This window comes from Nematolebias whitei, chromosome 17, assembly GCF_014905685.2.
Source record: "Nematolebias whitei isolate Nwh7 chromosome 17, NemWhi1, whole genome shotgun sequence".
In the NCBI taxonomy this organism is placed as follows: Eukaryota; Metazoa; Chordata; class Actinopteri; order Cyprinodontiformes; family Rivulidae; genus Nematolebias; species Nematolebias whitei.
Genome location: NC_056514.1, coordinates 13475524 through 13495167, shown reverse-complemented (window position 1 = coordinate 13495167; position 19644 = coordinate 13475524). Strand labels below are relative to the sequence as shown.

The 19644-nt window shown below is 40.6% G+C and overlaps 1 protein-coding gene across 1 annotated transcript in view; it reads left to right on the top strand.

The window, feature by feature from the left end:
- dnah9 (dynein, axonemal, heavy chain 9) overlaps nucleotides 1–19644 on the top strand; it is a 428033-nt gene that overhangs the window by 182829 nt on the left and 225560 nt on the right. The window contains exons 48-54 of the mRNA XM_037691599.1: nucleotides 229–390; nucleotides 2142–2338; nucleotides 6469–6631; nucleotides 6726–6849; nucleotides 7828–7970; nucleotides 15324–15485; nucleotides 17001–17234. Of these exons, the coding sequence (XP_037547527.1) occupies nucleotides 229–390; nucleotides 2142–2338; nucleotides 6469–6631; nucleotides 6726–6849; nucleotides 7828–7970; nucleotides 15324–15485; nucleotides 17001–17234 (1185 nt within the window). The remainder of the gene's footprint in view (nucleotides 1–228; nucleotides 391–2141; nucleotides 2339–6468; nucleotides 6632–6725; nucleotides 6850–7827; nucleotides 7971–15323; nucleotides 15486–17000; nucleotides 17235–19644) is intronic.

The following is a 19644-nucleotide window of genomic DNA, read 5'->3' as shown; positions in this document are numbered from 1 at the left end:
GTCCTGTCTGCACAACTGGGTTCGTTCCTGTCCACCTGATCCTGACACAAGTACTGTCAGCATTATCAGATTTTCTGTCACAGTCACAAATACCCTGCCCACTCAGTATCAAGTGGTTTATACACAGCATCAGTGCTGTATTTACCTCCATGTTCTGCTGTAAATGGTCTGAATCAGCCTCTGAAATGAAACTTACAGACTCATTTTCTCCCCACTCTCTCTGCTCAGGGCATTCTCTTCTGTACCAGCGAGTGTCTAACAGCTCCATCAGACATGCTGAAAATCTACCTGCACGAGTCAAAACGGGTCTACCGAGACAAGCTGGTGGAGGAGCAGGACATCCAGGTCTTTGATAAGCTGCAGGCAGACACGGTGAAAAAGTTTTATGAGGTGAGAGTTTTATCAAGTTCGGTGGAGGAAGACAGAAGTGCTGGGAGTGTGTGGGTGTGGAGGGGGAATCGTTAGGCTGCCTGCTCAGTGTTCACACCTGAAAATCAGTGACCAACACACCAAGGAGGAAGAGGTTTAGGGGAGAGTGAGAAAGGCCAGAGGACCAGCAGGGAATTGGTGAGAATAATAACCAGTTTGATATGGGGGGGTCCAGCTGTCAGGGTCTGCACTGGCAGTTCAGCAAATTGGGAAAAATTTTAATGGTTTCCTGTCCGCTGCTCTCTCACTGCCCTCTCTGGTACATACTAGTCATGCCACGATGAAGAACCTAACAAGTGTTTGTGTACGCCCTCCTGCAGAGAGAGGGAACTGGAGAAGTGGGTTCTGTCTGTTCAATAACAGGAGATTAAAGCCATCGTGAGTTTATGACATGATTCTCATCATTGATAAAAATCCTCTTTTTACTTCCTAAGAAGGTTCTCTGTGTAGAGTTTGATTCAGTTAGAAATGAGACAGACAGACAGACAGACACTTTATTTATCCCAGAGGGGATATTCGAGGCGTCCAGTAGCATTTTCTAATTATACAGAAGAAAATATGTTTAAAATAATATAAAAAGCAGCAGAATAACTACATTCATGATTAACCTATGTACAGTATATGTACACATACATACACATCTAAGCATACATTCCATCATATACATACATATACAGTATATAAATATGCATATGTACATGTTTATACACATACATACATTGATGCATTGTTTTGTAATATTAGTGCTTAGTGTATTCTTAGTTTTATGTATTTCTTAGTTCATGTCTTGGATCTTATTACTGTTTTACTTTATAATTTGTTGGGTTTTTTTTTTGTTGGATATAACTGGTACATAGTTTCGTTCCACCTCATGTACCGCATGTGATGTAAATGACAAAAAAAAAAAAAATTGAATCCTTGAATACATACATGTCCGAGGTGCCGCAGATTTACAAGGCTCTATTTTTACTGTATGGGGAGGAGGTGAACAGTCTGATGGCTTGAGGGACAAAGGACTTCCTGAATCTGTTTGAACACGATGCCGTGAAAGTAACGACAGCACCACAACATGTTGGAGGCCTGATTTCAGGGAACAGCTGTATTCTTTCATATCGCCTACTGCCTTTATTGCTTTGCAAATCAAAGTTTTATACAAAGGTTGTTTGAAATCTTAGAGCTCAGATTATGTTGAGATGAGTTTCAGCTAAAACCACACCGAAGTTTACCATATTTTCTTAAAAACTGACCGAGTTGTATTCCGTTTTGTGTTAGCTAAGTTTTAATAGCTGTGGCAGCCATATTGAATTGAGCTGCCTTGAGTTGCTACAGTTCATCATCTGTAGATGTACATCTAATCAATAGTTTCCGATAGTTTTATTAAAATCCGTTCTCTGGATCATGAAAGCTAAGAGACAATCAAACAAACACTCAGACAGGAAGTTCCAGTACAGCTGACTTTTCATGGTGGCAGGTGATAATTAGCTAATTCTCATTTACGTTTTGTTTAAGGAAATCCATCTTTTTATTAGAGGCCAACATAACCTACAGTGAAACATTTAGGAACCAGCAGTGCCGACAGGAACTGGGTCAGCCTCAGCTCAGATATCCCTGTCAGGACCGTTTAGCTTTAACAGTAACGTTATGCTGGAAGTGTGTTTCTCTGTGTGTTCACTGCTGTGTGTGTGTCCCTCCACCCTCTACCCCCTCCTGAGGACATGGATGAGGTACTGCAGCAGACTAGAGAGATGAACCTGTACTGCCACTTTGCCCGAGGGCTGGGGGAGGCCAGGTACATGGCTGCAGAGTCCTGGAGCAGCTTGAATAAAACTCTGCTGGAGGTTCTGGACAGCTACAACGAGGTCAACGCCACTCTGAACCTGGTGCTGTTTGAGGACGCCATGGCCCACATGTGAGTTCAGGTTGGAAACTAAGGGAAAGGTATAAAAGAAAAGGTTTACGGAAGGTTATCTTATTGTTAGTAATAATAATTGGGGAGTGCCTTAAGGGTTTTGCTCTTCTATCAACTTTAATGTGGCCTGAACCTCAACGTGTACCCCCACAAATGTTATATCAAAACGACCGGCTTGGCACTGTGATGTATGCTATTACTTTTATAGGCGTCACGAGTTACCATGGCGACGTAATTTGTAAACCAAGACGCCATTTCGTTCATTGAAAAACACTGACAGAACTCTGTGTTTATCTCTGAATTCCTCAGAAAACTCTAAATTGACTAGAACTCAGGCAATTTTTGAGATATTGAGCTGAAATTTGGTAAATGAGAGCGAGTTGTTATACAGTCCTTATGCAAAATAAATCCAAGATGGCCACCTTAGCTAAAAGGGAAAAAATACTATAACTAAGCTAATGTAAAATATATTGAGCTGAAATCTGGTTTGGTGGTAGCTGATACACAACACATTCTGAATTAAAAATCTAATAATGCCACCCAAGCTAATTTCAAATGGACATAGCTTCAATGTTTTTAGAGCTATTCAGCTGGTGTAATGGTAGCTGAGAACAATCCCTAATAGACCCTGACTGCAAATCAAAAATCCAAGATGGCTGCCTGAGTTAAAGGAAATATATTATAAATCAGTCATTTTTAGAGATATTGAGCTGAAATTTAGTGTAGCAGTAGCTGAGAGCGAACTCCAACATATAGTACTGTCAAATCTAAATTTTAAAACGGTCGCACCATGGCATTCCCTGTCAAAGTTTCTTCAGGAACTCCCTAGTTTTAGAATTAACATCTATACTTAAGAGTATGTAAAAAAAAAAAAAAAAAAAAAAAGGACAATTAACGATTCAGTCCTACAAAAGAGTTCTACATTTTATACTTTAAAACGTTTATACTGTAGTTGTGTTGTCACATAGTTGTTGTTCTACACAAATGTTGTAATCCCACTATTTGTAGCCATGACTGTGACACATAAAGTTACAGATATTTTTTTACTCGCATAGACCCACATTCACAGTTCCAACCCTATACGTATCTGTGCTGACAAACAGTTAATACATGACCAAATAATTCATATCAGATTCATAATTCATAAATTATTCATATCTTTCTAAAAGATCGGAAGCTCTCAACCTTGACCTCTCTAAGTGGCTTCAAACATCTGTTAAGTTCCTGGCAAAAACTATTGCAGACATGTTCCTGTTATTAGTTTTCTACAATGCCTTATAATTCATTCAACCTTTATTTAAACAGATAGTCACATTGAGCCTCAAAGACTCATTTACAAGTGAGACCTGTTTGGATAGACAATAAAAGTGGTGAAAATTTACACATAGGGTTTGGAGACAAAAAAAATTCCTAACACGCGTTTAACCTCTGTTTGAAGGTCAACAGTGTGATAATGAAAAAAAACCTTACACACTAGCACATAATGACACCGACATTACACAGGGGGAGGGGGGGCGCAAGGGTGGTGAGCAGCCAGAGACAACACACAGAGGCACTGCAGAGTTCAGAAAAAATCACTCAGTCACAAAATCACGCTCATGAGCAAACATCAGGATAAAATCACTTAGTTCAAATAGTTCCCTCTGGAGAGATCTGTGCACATTCAGCTGGGCTCCTCTGAAAAGTCCATGGAAAATCCTCAGTAGGAGGGGAGGGAGGGGCTGAGCATCAGGTTTACAAAACATCCAGGCGGGTTGAGATAAGATGGCCTGTCAAGGCCAGTCACTGAACCAAATTCAGATAAACACGATTGTTTTGGGGACAGACAGAACTTTAATGACATCTACCTTGAGTCTGTGTCGGTCCACTCTGATTCGAAACGTCCAAATTAAATGACCATACCAATGGAACGTGCTTGAGAATAATCCCTGAGATCTGATCCATTCTGCCAAAAGTCTGGGTGCTCGAGGCACGAACCAAGCCATCATATAAGGCAGGAAGCCACACCAGGTCCAGATTTGCTGCCGATGACTTCCTTGTTTGTTGATAGACCAGGAACCAGCCGAATCCAAAAAGCAGGAACCACTTATCATAAATCCAATTATAAATGCATCCTTAAAATTCACAGATGACTGAAGACTTGATGACATGGCTATATCTGCTAAGTCGATGAGATATCCAGCTGCGTACGTGCCAACAGGGCAAATCGGCTCGCCTAAAGCCTGTCTTTTCTTCAAAGAAATGTTATCAAATGTGTTGAGGGACCAACTGACCAAATCCAAGTCCATAGTTATGATTCTTAAGATTTGTAGAAGAGAGGCTCTAAAGCAGTTTCACAGACGGGACAGAGCAAAAACAAAGCGGAGAGGGAGAGGAGGAGACGTCTGCCCTTGAAAAGAGCAAGTGTTGTTAATCTAGCTGTTTTTGTTTTGTTTCATTTTTTAATACCATTTTCTTTTAATTGTTGTTCTCAATTTGTATGCTTTCTTTTATGATTGTCTACTGTTCTCTTTGTTGTCCACTGATGTCATCACTCTTTGTTAAATTCTTGTAAATGAGTCCCCGAGGCTCAGTGGGATTAGCCTGTAGAAATAAAGGTCAAATGAATGTGTAGAATGGTTGCGCTAAGTGCCAGGCTGTGTCCAAGAAGTTAAAAGGCCATCCGATGTGAAATCACTGAAAACTGTTGAAACATTATTACAGCTGCAGCAAAAACGATCATTAGAAAGATGTGAAATTCAAAATGTCAAGCACTCTACGAGCGTGGAAAACAGCAGCTGAGATTTGTGGCTCTGCATGTTAAACGTGAGAAACGGAGCAACAGTCGTGTTAATGAAATCAGTTCAGCAGAGAACATTCTTCTTGATTTGTTGAAGGCAAACATGTTCTTCTGAGTCATGTGCAGTTTGGACTTAATGACCAAGTATTGTTTAAAGGAATGCTCTTCACTCACCACCTTCAGGACAGAGTTTTAAACTAAGATAATTTTATGCTTAGAAACAGTGGAGATAAAATACTTGTTAGTCAAACCTTGAAAAACATTTTTATCCCATATTTTTAAAACTCTGAATGTGACTGAGTCAAAGGCATTTATGTCTTTGCTAATGTCGATTGGCTGAATGATGTTGACTTGAATAGATGATGAGCTGTAGATGTGCATGATTGTTTTCTAGGAGTTTTAATCAAATCTGTCCATCGTTTCTAAGATATTTTGTTAATAGAGTTTACTCCAAGTGTTAATGGCAAAGTTTTAAACAAATAACTTGTTAGCTCTCAGAATATGTGTTGCAAATGACTCTCAGTCACTACCACACAAAAGATTAGCTCAATATCTATAAACTTGACTGAATCCTAGCCAACGTTTGTGTTTGACAAATTTGACTGGATGTGGTCACAACTTTTTGTCATCTCTTTAATGGTCCAAATGTCTAAAAGTGATGCACAGGACACAAAGCGTACAGAGTCCAGATGATTGTAACGTTAAAAAAAAAAAAAAAAATCTTAATAAACACCATAATCTAGACAGAAACGGGAGTTGGGAGCCAAGTTAAACAGGGAGAAGCCTGGAACCAGCCAGGATTTTGTCGTTGGATTTGGGCCGCTCCCCTCACCCTATAATCCAGGATACTAACCCTACAACCAAAACCTGTAAAGCATAATAGCCAGCAGAGCTGGTAACTCTACACAATAACTAACTATTAACAAAAGTAGCTATGTGCAGCAATGGTTGCGATAAGGGACAGAGCAGGAGCAAGCCTCGAGATGGAGAGCAGAGCCAGCAACTATGTGACATCACACCAACATCTCAGGCTCCTGGTGGGTGGAGCCTCTTCCACTGAACGTCTCATCAGCCAATCAGAATTGAAAAGAGATGACATCAGTTAGTCAAACACTCATTTGGAAAAGTTGCACAGGTACACTCCACAAGTTAATTAGTTTCAGACATGTATCCAGTAGTTATTCTCCAGAAGTGACATCCAAAACCATCTGCAGGTTCACAAGATGTTTTGCTATTACCAGGCAGAACGGGTCAGAACCAAACTTCCTGTTTGTTATTCTACGAGTCAGATGTTTTCAAGTAGTTTCCCTGTAACCACCCCCACCCCGGTCGGTCTGCTTTTTGCATGCAGCTGCAGAATCAACCGGATTCTGGAGTCTCCGCGGGGCAACGCGCTGCTGGTCGGAGTGGGCGGCAGTGGCAAGCAGAGCCTGACCCGACTGGCCGCCTTCATCTCCAATCTGGAGGTTTTTCAGATCACCTTGAGAAAAGGCTACAGTCTCGCTGACCTGAAGGTTAGAGCCTCTACACCTCTAAAGGTTCTGTCCCATAATTATAAGTTTTTAATCCATGCAGTCACGTCCGTCCTTCTCTCCTCCGTTTGTTCAGAGCGACCTGGCATCCCTCTACATCAAAGCTGGCGTGAAGAATATTGGCATTGTGCTCCTGATGACGGACGCTCAAGTGGCAGATGAGAAGTTCCTCGTTCTGGTCAATGATCTGCTGGCATCAGGTCGGCTAATTGCTGCATGTCACAATGATTCTGCTTCAGCACACTGACAAATCACCGTGTAGCAGTTTGTGCAGCGTTGCTCTACAACAAAAACAAGCAGGACTTTAGATCGATGGGATCATTTAGTAATTAATGCATCACACATCATAAAATACAGTTTTGAAACATCACTTACTCTGTGAAGCAGGAATATCAGACCCATGAATAGACAAAGGAAAATAGCCCACCATCTTTCAGTTTTGGGGTTTTATGTAACAGGACATAATAAAAATGATCATATCTTTACTGGATTTAAAATTATTCAAGTACAATGTAGAACACCACACAATAGATACCTTCATGTCATCATTATTTAAACAAAAATTAAACCAAAATGGAAAAGCTGTGTTTGACAACCTAGGTCCACCTGCAGGACCTCCCAGCACTTGTTTTCTGTTGGACTTTATCAGTGTCTCTTATGGTTATGAAGACATTTTGAACCACTCCTTCTTTGCAGTGTTGGTTCAATTTATTGAAGTTTGCAGACATTTGTTTTAGTTTAGTTTTGGCACAAAGTAGCTTGCATGCTTTGAAACTAAATGTGAATAATCTGAAGTCATTAAAATATTGTTTTGCCTTGATATCAAATCAGAGTGAGGATAGAAACCAACTTAAATTATGTTGTTTAATCGAGATAAATAAAGAACTTAATCACTAACATGTGTAATTACAGTAGAAATCGGTTTTAGGCTAAGACACACTTCCTGCTCTGTGGAGCTGTGAGGCTGCGACTTACAGCAGGTCTGTACGTTATCATAAGTCCTTTGTGTGATCTCCTGCAGCCAGAACCTCCATTAACACAGCTAGATTTGATTTAAATGTCTCTGAGCTCAGTGTCAGCTCAGATCTCAACAAGATAAGAAACTTTTTTGCACTTTTACTTACTTGAAGCCAACTTGGTGGTACCTCAGTAATGAGATTCTTTGTTTTTAATTTCAGGAGAGATCCCCGACTTGTTCCCAGACGACGAGGTGGAGAGCATCATTGGCAGCGTGAGGCCAGAGGTTCGCAGCTCCGGATTGATGGATACCAGAGAAAACTGCTGGAGGTTCTTCATCGACCGCGTTCGCAGACAGCTCAAGGTGAAGCGAACAGAAAGGACGAGGTCTCTTACTGTGAATTTCTAAAGTAATCATCCAGAAACAATGGCTCCCAGGGGCCAGAGTTTAGCATTAATCTTCCTCAACGTGCTCCGTCTGCGCTCCGTCTCCATCCTCTCCTAATATAGAGAAAGCTTGCCATCTCACATTCTAATTTAAAATTCCCAAATAAATAAAGTAACCCTCACACAGATAAACATCTGGCTCTGTGATGAAGCCTCTTGCCAGACAATTTTCTTTTCTGACACTTTTAGATGAACTTGAATACATCGCGAGAGGGCAGACGTCAGAATAAATCACCAGCACGAGAGGAAAAGCTGCTGTTTTGCTGCAGTTTTTTTTTTAACCAAACTGTAGATGCTTTGTTCCCCCCAGGGTGGCAGAGAATCCACAAGACTGCTTATCCTGTCATTATTATATCGTGCCAGCAGCACCGTCCTCCACCTCACCATTCCACTCGCAGCCCATCAGCGTTGTGTCTTTGTTGGGGGTGAATAAATAAAAAGCGCTATCCCACAAGCACCGTTTTCTAAAGAGTATCTGACTTTTTGGTTGCTAAAATTATTTGTGTGGATTGACTGAACTCATTCTCAGAAATTCTGCTGCATGAAATGTGCTGAGATGTAATCGTCACTCTGTGTGTTCAGCACTGGTTTACAAAAACACTGTGAGTTTAGGGGTTCCCACGACGGTTTGAAGGGTTAACCTGAGGGTGATGACGCTCGCAGCACACTCTATTTCTGCAGAAGTGAAATATTTTTGTGATGTTTCCGTTTTTAGTTTGTCCAGATGCTGTTCCATCTTATATTTTTTTGGTATCTATCTGTTGGAAACAATTGTTTTTGGTAATAAATGTAGAAAAATAATATTTTGAGTCAACCTTTTCAAATGAATGAGATATTTTTACTAGAGCCCATCTGAGTTGGAAATTTTGGCTATTGCAGATACTGATATTGGGAGGGGAAGGCGGCTGCCAATAACCGATATAATGCTGAATTATTTTAGCTTTGTCCACCATCAAGAATCTAAGTAAACAGCGAGTGGAGCGAGGCTTGTTTATTTAGATCAGCTGTTAGCAACCATGAAGCTAAGCGGATCCACAATTCTCACACTAGGTTTACAAGTGGTGCATTGCAGTCTTTCTAACGTGCATTCACATTTTCTATCCTCTACTATTCACCATAAAGTTATCAAGTGTGTTACAAAAATATTAATTAAACAAAGAAATGTCCTTTCTGTTCATTATTTAAACAGTCACTCATGTATGGTGGAAGTCTAATGACCTCAACTGAGTTTATTTTTATTTGCAGAGAATTAAATATTTCAGACAAACAATGCATTTCATTGAGGATGACAAAGAAAATATTACTAAAACTGATATATATTTACCTCTACGTTAAATTTATTGTTCTGGATAAAGTTTTACAATAGCCCATGCTAGGTTACCTAAACATTAACTTGCTAATGTGAGAGACGCATAGCTAATAACAAGTGGGTTGGAGGTTTGAAGAGAATTTATTATTTTTGATTTAATTTACAGATTAGTAAAAAAAAACTAAAAAAAACGTACCATGCTCTGTTCAGTAAAACACTCTACACAGTATTGCTCGCTGCTTCGTCTGTGCTGAAAATGAAACTTAAGTGAACATCCATGACTTAAAAGTAATCTTCATGAGCACTCTGCTGGATACATTGTACAATTACAGCTGGTTCCCAGCATTTTTGGAGTGAAAATTAGAAGTTCTTATATCAGCGTTCAATGGGACAATTATCACCGATACCAATATGTCCCTAAACATCTATATCGATCTAAATTATCGGTCTTACCAAGATATCGGTCAGGCTCTAATTTTTACCATTACTCCTATTTTGGATGAAGACATAAAGAAAAAAAAATCAACTTGAACTCTAAAATTAAAGTTTAATTGATCAAGTTGTTGATTATTTATCATTTACAGTAAATATTTTCAAGACATAATAATCCTAAAGTGCCTTAGGTACCGGGCTTTTCTTAAAGTCAGATTCATATTTTTATTAACATCTTTATTATGAGACTATTATTGCAAGCAGCTTGGTGGCACAACTGATAGGGCTGCTGCCTCTCAGTGAGAAGGTTGCCGGTTCAAATCCCGGTCCAGGGGCCTTCCTGGGGGGAGTTTGCATGTTCTCTCCATGCATGCATGGGTTTCCGCCGTGTACTCCGGTTTCCTCCCACCATAGGCGTCGCAACCATTATATGTGAAGGGGACAAGTCCCCCCCACATTAAAAAAAGTTCATTTGGACCCCCCCCCCCCCTTTTACTATGAAACATTAGTTCAGGCGGCGCAGTTTCTCTTTCTTCCTGAACAAATCCATTCCCCTTGATTAATAGGAGAATACTCAAACCACTAAAACTCTACTCCAGGTTTTCCTGGTTACTTCCAACTCTAAACACAGCAGCCTGTTGCCACGGTCACAATATACGGTGGTCACAGAATATGGTGTAACACCTGCAGTGTTTCTGTGCTCTCCTTCTGCTTCGGCAGAAAACGTGCACAGGTGGAGGAGACGGAGACATCTCTGTGTTAGTCGCTCGCCAGTTTAGCAAGCTTTTTGCGGGCAGTTGTTGACCAGGGGTGCTGATCATAAACATATATTCATGTTAGGAGGAGAGAAGTGGAGCGCTACGTCTGTAGCATCTTAGCTGAGCAGTAACTGTCACGCTGTAAGATGCTGCAGGTGTAAGAGACGCTGTGTGTTCAGGCGCATTAAAGTTGAAATGTTTTAAAACCCCACACCTTATTGTCCTCAAGCTTCATGAGAAACATCATTTAGATGAGTAAGTCCAGTGGTGAAGTTTTTTATTTCTCTTTAAAGACAAATAGTGGCGACCTGACGCTCTTTATTAAAGTGTATTAAAGTTAAAATTACTTTAAACCCACAGCTGAATTTACACAAACTTGGTGAGAAACATGTTTTAAATGTGTGACATTAAAGGAAATCTAGGTGAAATGTTGCTTTTTTGTTCACTAGTGAACACCTTTTTTTTAAACGCACGCACGCGCACACGCGCTACACACATCATTGTGTCCCCCCCACATTATGGATGCTTCTGACGCTTTTGCCTCCCACAGACCAAAAACATGCATGTTAGGCTAATTGGTAATTCTAAATTGTCCCTAGGTGTGAGTGATTGAGTGAATGGTTGCTTGTCCAAGTAGGTATCTCTGCAGGCAAATTCGGAAGGCGTATCTGGGCGGTCATATCTGAATGGACTATAGGGAAATGGGCGTGTCTGACTGGCCACATTTGATTGGACGATAGAAAAATGGGCGTGTCTGGCCGGCCACATCTGATTGGACGATAGAAAAAAGGCTGAACGATAAAATGCCGTAACCACAGACACATTATGTCTAAAAACAAGGCATTATTGGCAGATTGAGTTAACCACAGGCATATTATGTCTATGGTGTTAACCGGTTAGACATTAGCGGCGTCTCAGGTTCAACACTGGCGGCGTCTCGGTTCGACTTAGTTGCATCTCCATAACTTCTTTTTCCGCCTCTCTTAACACAGAACTTCCGGTTACATTTCAAAATAAGAGCAACATTACTGGGTAGTGGGGAAGGCTAAATGTTAGGTTTTTTTTGTTTTTTTTTAATACCTAGCCGTAACATTAAAAAACAAATTCCATTTAGGTTGTTGAAAAATGTGAAAAAAAAAGTTACAATCGATTCATAAAGAAAGAAAAATATTAATGATACTTAAACTGGCCTTGGGACACTTAAACTGGCCTTGGGACATAGGAGGTTTCCTTCAACTTCATATTTTCTTGTTCAACCTGCAGTCACTGCAGATGAGTGATTTGTCAGCTTCTGTAAGATTTCTGCAACTGCAGCAGGTATTTCTGTTTACTGGTTAACTTCCTCAGCTGTCTCACATTTTAAAGGTCAACCATACTCCATGTTTCAGCTCCTTTCATAGATCAGATCTCATAGAAGAGCACTTCTAAAGAGCAAATTTAGTTTTTAGCTTTTGTTTTGGGTCATTATCTCATCATAGGACTCGTGATCTTTAATTGAGACCAGACTTTTTGGACAAATGGGAGCAGGTTTCACTTCAGATGCTTCATATTTCATTTTATCCAGACCAGACTCAAGCCAACCTGTGTCAGGTGCAGCTACAACCCAAGGCCAAAAGAGAATCTTCTTGTGTTTGACAGTAGAGTTAACGCTGTTTCTTAAAAACCTTCAGTTTTAAAGAAGAGCTGATGTAACTTACTTAAAGAGCCAGTTTTTTCTCATTTGTTCATGTGACAATGTTTCAGATTTGCCCACATTAAAGAAAGGAGCAGCAAAAAAAAAACCCAAAACATAAAAGTAGAAAACAAGCACATTTAGAAGTCAGTACATAACCAGACTTTTGGCCCTCACACCTATACCCAGTTGCTTATGCTGCATGATGAGATCAGATTTATCCATATTTTAGAAGTTACATTTAACTTAGTCGACAAAACAATACAAATGAAGACCGTCTTAAAAAAAACTCTTAGTTTTGCAGTAAGCAGCCTGATTTCAAACGGACATCTTGGCCAAAGGTAAAATAAAAATCTTTGTGTTCTCAGAAAAGTTGTTTCAGGACCTCCAATAAACTTATGTACACATCAAAGCACACAAGACAGAATCAGGAATTATCTTTGTTTTCCAGATTTCACATTTGTTATTACCTTAAAACATACTCAGACAACATTTGATGTATCATTGAATTTTTTTATTGTGTTTATTGGGACATCCATTTTTAGAAGTCATTGTAGCATCTATTGGAAACACAAACCATTGTACAGTTAGGGTGTTGCTAGTTGTTACTTATTGTAATGTGTGGGCATCACAGTACAAAAGCTAGACTAAATGGAATGGTAAATGGACTGTACTTATATAGCGCCTTTCTATCTTATTTCAAGATACTCAAAGCACTTTACACTACAATCTGCGCCCTAATTTACCCATTCATACAGCACTCTACTAGATCTCTACAAAGCTAATTGAACAAATCATTCTAATAAGACTAATCAGTGCTTTTTAGCTCACATTCATACACTGATGGGACACACATCAGAGGCTATGAGGGGTTCAGTGTCTTGCCCAGGGACACTTCAGCGTGTGACTGCTGGTGGATTCGATCCCCCAATTCTCGCATTGGAGGACGACTACTCTAACCACTCAGCCACAGCCGCCCGACTACTAACCCTGCATCCATGGCACAAAAGTGGGTGCAGTACCCAGGAGTAATGGCTTCACTGTAGAATGCCCTCAGCTCTCCTCTTTTGCCACTACCCCAGAAACCTGCACCACAATCTTTAAATTCTTCTCCACAGCTGAAGCAGACAGAAATTACATAAGGCTTTCTGTGCTCAGCCTGAAATTCTTCATGCTTAGTTTATTTTGAAAGTCAACATCAGATGTTGGTCAAAGTTTTTGAGCAACATCTTGGGGTCTTCTAGAGTCAACCTGAAGTGAGAGTGGTTCCTGACATGGCAGAAAGACATATATATAATTAACAGCTTTTATTTATGTATTTTTCAGCTAATAACAACTTTTATTTATTTGTTTTTCATATTTTTCAGTTATACACAGCTTTAAAATATTTATTTTTCAAGTATTAAGAACTTTTATTTTCAGCTTTTATTTTGAAAAGCAACACCCAGTTGTTGTAAACGTGCACAGTGAGGGCTGCTGGAGCCGAGTGGAGGCTCACTTTACCTCAGTGCGTTACTTGCATGGGAATTCCCCACCATGTTTTCACATGAGTTAAACTTCTAAAGCACGACAACAACGAGAGAACGGTCGAAACTATCGTGACCTACAATAAACATACTTCAATAATATGCATAAGTGAAAACATAACATACTTTATAAGTACAATAAATCATATTTCTTTGTCAAACATCGCAAAGAAACGTTACCTCATCAATAATCCTTGTGACTTTGAGGGTTACCCAGCCCAATCAGCATTTGCCGCCCACAAACGCCTATTAAATACTGTTAGCTAATCCGTGTTCACCGCCCACAAACTCCTATTGCCAGAAACGCCCACTTTTGGTCTGCAGAGAACCCCTTCTCCGCTTGTCTCGTTTGTCTCTATGTGGCCCTGTGATGAACTTGCGACCCATCCAGGGTGACCCCGCCCTTCACACAGTGATTGCTGGACATGGGCACCGGCGACCCCCGTGACCCAAAATGGAAGAAGCAGATAAAAGATAATGGATGGATGGATGGATGGATGGATAACATCGCAAGCCATACCTCATATTTATTTATTTATTTTTTTAATCTGTAATTTTCAACAGATGCACAAAACCACTTCCTACTTTTACAACAATTTGCATCAAGTTCTCACAATTTGGAGTAGATGCACCCAGGAATGCAGACTGACACAAAGAGCTCGATTAAAAGCAGGGAGCAGATGGTGGGGGTTAAGGGCCTTGGTCAAGGGCTCAGAGTGGGGCAAATGAGGGTGGAGGCAGGTGTGGGTGCTTCACCTATTCCACCAACATTTTGTTGATGTCAGTACCGGGAGCTGAACCGGCAATCTTCCTATCCATGGCAGCATTTCAGCACCACCTACATTCCTGGATGTGCTACTACATCATTCTGGGCTACTATCTCTGTTCTGTTTGAATAAAGTTGTTTATAAAAATCGGTGCTGTGTTTAAAGAATGCTTTTGAAAACTTCAACAAACACAAATATAGTTTTAATTTAAATAAAAAAGTGTTTCCCTGTGGACAAAGCCTTAAGGTGCTCAGAAATAAATTTAACTTTGCTTGCCAAATACTGATAATTCCAGGTGCTCAGACTGTTCAATAGAAACCTTCTGATGTACCCAAACTGTACATGATAAGGTAAATACTAAAACTGGAATCTTCAAGTTCATTTGCTTGTTGTAAAAATAAAAAACTTTACCAAAGAAGGTGCATGCATGTGTCTGCATGCAGTGCTTTCCTTCCCCGCAGCTGATTGATCACCATCAGTAGTGTCTTTGGGCGTTCCTTCTGCTTGTTTGTTTTTCATCTTTAATAACGTTGAACATCTGGCTAAGCGTCTCAACGAACCAGCTGTTAGTCTCCAGCAGTGAAAATTGGTCTGACATGTCCCACAGCTCATGGCACTCTTTTAAATCACATGCATGCTGGAAGCTCTATTTGCCTAATGATGGAACGGCAGATAATTAATTCACAGTTTTACACATGCTCTTTTGACCACACTAAAGTGCTCATCTGAATATTTTCTTTTTTTGTGGGGGGGTCAGATTTTAAGACGGAGAAACTGCGTAACTGTGATCTGTTCGTGTGTTGCAGGTGGCTCTGTGCTTCTCACCTGTGGGAAGCAAACTGAGGGTCCGCAGCAGGAAGTTTCCCGCTGTGGTCAACTGCACAGCAATCGACTGGTTTCACGAGTGGCCACAGGAGGCACTGGAGTCAGTCAGCCTCCGGTTCCTGCAGGAGGTGGAGAACATCGAAGTGAGAACATTTTAATAACTAGAAAAATTGCATTTCCTGCAAAAATGCAGAATGTTTATTTCAGAAGAACTTGCTGAGAAACAGCTGAAATTAGTTAAAAAATAAATTCTGAAATGTACCTGGAATAGAAGAACAATCCTAAATTAGCAGAAGAAAAACAAATAATACAGATTTGCTGAATTAGGTTTAAGTAGGCAGAAATTGGCACAATAATTAGGAAATTTGCAAAAAATGTCTGAAAGTAAAAAGAAAGCTTAAACTACCAGAAGGAAGTGGATTACAGAGATTGAGCTAAACAAAAGTGTTATTAACTGAAAAAGACAAATTTAGCATAAGAACAGATAAATTGTAGCTGAACTGACAGAAAAAGCTGAAACTAGCATAATTATGCTGAGAGGAGCATAACAAGCTGAAATTATCAGGCAGAAGTTAATTAGGCTGAAAGGAGCAGAAATGACCACACAAAAAAACTTAAATTTATCTGAAAACAGCCAAAATTAGCTAAAAAAAATGGTAGCTGAAAATGGTACAAACTTAAATTTGCAGAAGAAAACAGAAAAAAACCCCAACATGTTTGCCCAATTAGGCTGAAATAAGCAGAGATGAGCACAAAAAAAGTGGAAATTATCTGAAAAAAAAAAAATCAGAAATTAGCCCAAAACATCTGAATAGTAGCTAAAATAGCATAAAGAAACTTAAATTACCAGAAGGAAGTAGAGAGAGCACATTTTTGCCGAATTAAGCTGAAAAAAGCTTAAATGACTGCAAAAATGTGGAATTAGCTCAAAAAGTTAAACTTAGCACAAAAACAGCTAAATAATGGCTGAAATAGCAGAACAAGCTGAAACTTGCAAAATTAAGCTGAAATTAGCAGACAGAAGTTAGAAGAAGCACAAAATGATTGTAGTTACAGAAAGAATCTGAAAGGAGTACAAAACACCTGAATAAAACAGCTGAAATTAGCTGCAAGTAGCTGAAAACATGTTTAAATTTGCACAAGGAAGATGAAAACAGCAGAACAAAATTGTGAAAGGAGCAGTAAAAGGTTGTAAACTGCTCTAAAGATGTAAAGGATGTAAAATGAGCTCAATTCATTTTCTATGAGAGAAAACAAATGGCAGACAAGGCTAAATCACAAAGCTAAAGTTGGACCAATACCAAAAGCCACAGCAGGATTCTTCTGAAAGAGCTGAACGTTTTGATTTGTGATTTGTTGAAATGACACAAAAACTGTGGAACGAGAAAGATGCTGAAAAACTTACGGAAGAACAACAGATCACAATAGAGTGAACGCTTCATAAACAATCACACTACTAGACGTCACGCAGACTAATAGGACGTTCGTTCTACGAGAACATAATTTCAAATGACAGCCACTGTAACACAACTAATGTGAGATTAATTTAAAGACCTGACTGGAGGCGAGGAACGTTAAATTCTTACAGTGAACCTCAAGAAATGAGTCCGAAACCTGGACAGTCATCTGTTTTTTTTCTTTTTTTATTATTCCTGCAGCCTCATGTGAAGGAGTCAGTGAGCAGGTTCATGGCTTACGTTCACACGAGTGTCAATCAAATGTCCAAGGAGTACTTGGCTAATGAGCGACGCTACAACTACACCACACCCAAGTCCTTCCTGGAGCAGATTCAGCTGTACCGCAGCCTTCTCGGCCACAGAAGTGAAGAGCTGAGCACCAAGATGGAGAGGCTGGAAAATGGCCTGCAGAAGCTCAGCAGCACTTCTGCCCAGGTCTTGTCCTAATCTTATCTTTGCTGTAAATGGTTTTAGTTTTTAAACATTTCTGCTCCATACAGGCAGCATTGTGGTTCTGAACTCCCACGACCACATAAGTGTTTATAACATCATCTTCACAGGCACCAACATTTTACTGAACACCATCATAATCAGGCACATCCTTCAAATTAAGGAGCCTATTCATGCACTTCAAGTTGTTTTTCTTTGGCACATGCTGGGTCCTCTGCCTGTGTATTTTCTGATGACTGTGGGGGCCAAGGAGGAGTTGGGGGCAGGTTGGGCATTGAAAAGTCAGAGGTGGAGGTGGTAGCAGAAGAAGTTGATGTCTTTGTTGTAGATTTGTTCCTGCTGCTGGAGCCTGGTCTGTTTCCTGTTGTTGGACATGGACAGCAACTGAGAGGTGCCAACATGAACAGTCCACTGACAAGCTGCTAGCAGCTGTGAGACAAAATGTATTTACCCTGCAACATAAACAGAATAACGTAAAGATGCTGGTGAAGATTTTCTAACATCCAGGACATGTTACAAAAAAAAAAAAAAAAAGAAAAACAAAACAACTGGACTTTATTTGTAACTGAAGGCATTTTGCTTCTCATCCGAGGATCTTTCTCAAGCTAAAGAATGGAGATCGTGGAGTTTGAATTATTAGTTGAGGTGTTCTGTAAACTGGATTCATATGCAGATTGCCCTCTCACTCCTCACAATAGACATTCCTTAGGGTCTTGTTGGTCTGACTCACAGATGGACCACTCTGGACACATGAATGGAGTTCTTGATTTGAATGAAAATGACTGGGTATCAGGCCAAAAGCTGCAGTATAGGTTTCAGAGTTGGAATCTGCGACCTCCTCCTCTGTTTAAAGATGGTTTCTCTCATTTTACATAAATAGCTTCATTCTCCCCCCTCTCAAACCACCTGTCTCCTCAGTCCACAATGTGAGCATTTTGGTCATCAGAGCTGCTCTCCTGTGTTGAGCCATGCATCTGTGAAGAAGTTTTTTGGTTTCTCCAATATAGATATCTGGACATTCCTCACTGCGCTGGACTGCAGACACCACACCACTCTCTTTGTGTTTGGGTGTTTTGTCCTTAGGGTGGACCAGCCTCTGTCTGAGAGTCCTGTTGGGTTTGACATGTACTGGGATGTTGTATCAGAGTTTCTGATATGTTTTTGTTCCTTTTCCTTCCTTTCTGTCTTCATGGGGACATGTTCAGTCCATTGCTGTAGAGTTCTAATGACCGAGAGTTTGTGTTCCGGTGGATGGTGAGAGTCAAACAGAAGGTACTGGTCTGTGTTGGTTGGTTTCCTGTAGACTTCTATGTTGATGCTGTCCTCTCTTTCCATGTGAACCAAAAAGACCAAAAAAGGCCACCTCAACTTTTTAACTCAAACTCCACACTCTCATTCTTAGAACTGAGAAAGATCCTTGGATGAGAAGAGAAACATCTTCAGTTACAAAATAAAGTCCAGTTGTTTAGTTTTTACTTTTTTTTTTTGGATGACATAAAGATGATTAAAAACGCTCAGCTGGTTCACGACAGTCAGAATTTTGGTGCTTGTCAGTGCGACTTAAGACAAGGCTGTGCACTGCGTGTTCTCAGTCAGTTTAATTGATTTAATTACCGGTAGTTCCATTTATCCATCCATCCATCCATCCATCTATCCATTTTCTTCCGCTTATCCAGGGTTGGGTCCCGGGGGTAGCAGCCTAAGTAAGAAGGCCCAGACGTCTCTCTCCCCAGCCACTTGGGCTTCTCTGGGGGGATCCCAAGGCGTTCCCAGGCCAGCTGAGGAACATAGTCTGTCCAGCATGTCCTGGGTCTTCTTCTGGGTCTCCTCCCATTGGGACGTGTCCGGAACACCTCACCAGGGAGGCATCCAGGAGGCATCCTACCCAGATGCCCGAGCCATCTCAACTGGCTCCTCTCAACGCAGCGGCGCTACTCTGAATCCCTCCAGGATGACCAAGCTTCTCACCCTATCCCAAGGAGGAGTCCAGACACCCTGCGGAGAAAACTCATTTTGGCCGCCTGTATCCGTGATCTCAGTCTTTCAGTCACAACCCAAAGCTCATGGCCATAGATGGGGGTAGGAACGTAGATTGATCAGTAAATTGAGAGCTTTGCCTTTTGACTCAGCTCACTCTTCACCACGACAGACCGGTACAGCACCTGCTTCACTGCAGACGCTGCACCTATCTGCCTATCGATCTCTCGCTCCATTTTTCCCTCATTTGCAAACAAGACCCCAATATACTTGAACACCTCCACTTGGGGCATGACCTCCTCCCCAACCCTGAGAATGCTCTCTACCCTTTTCTGGCTCAATACCATGGCCTCGGACTTGGAGGAAGTGATTGTTCTGGTGAACTGCCAGGTAACCACTCCCCTTTGCCAGTCCCCTT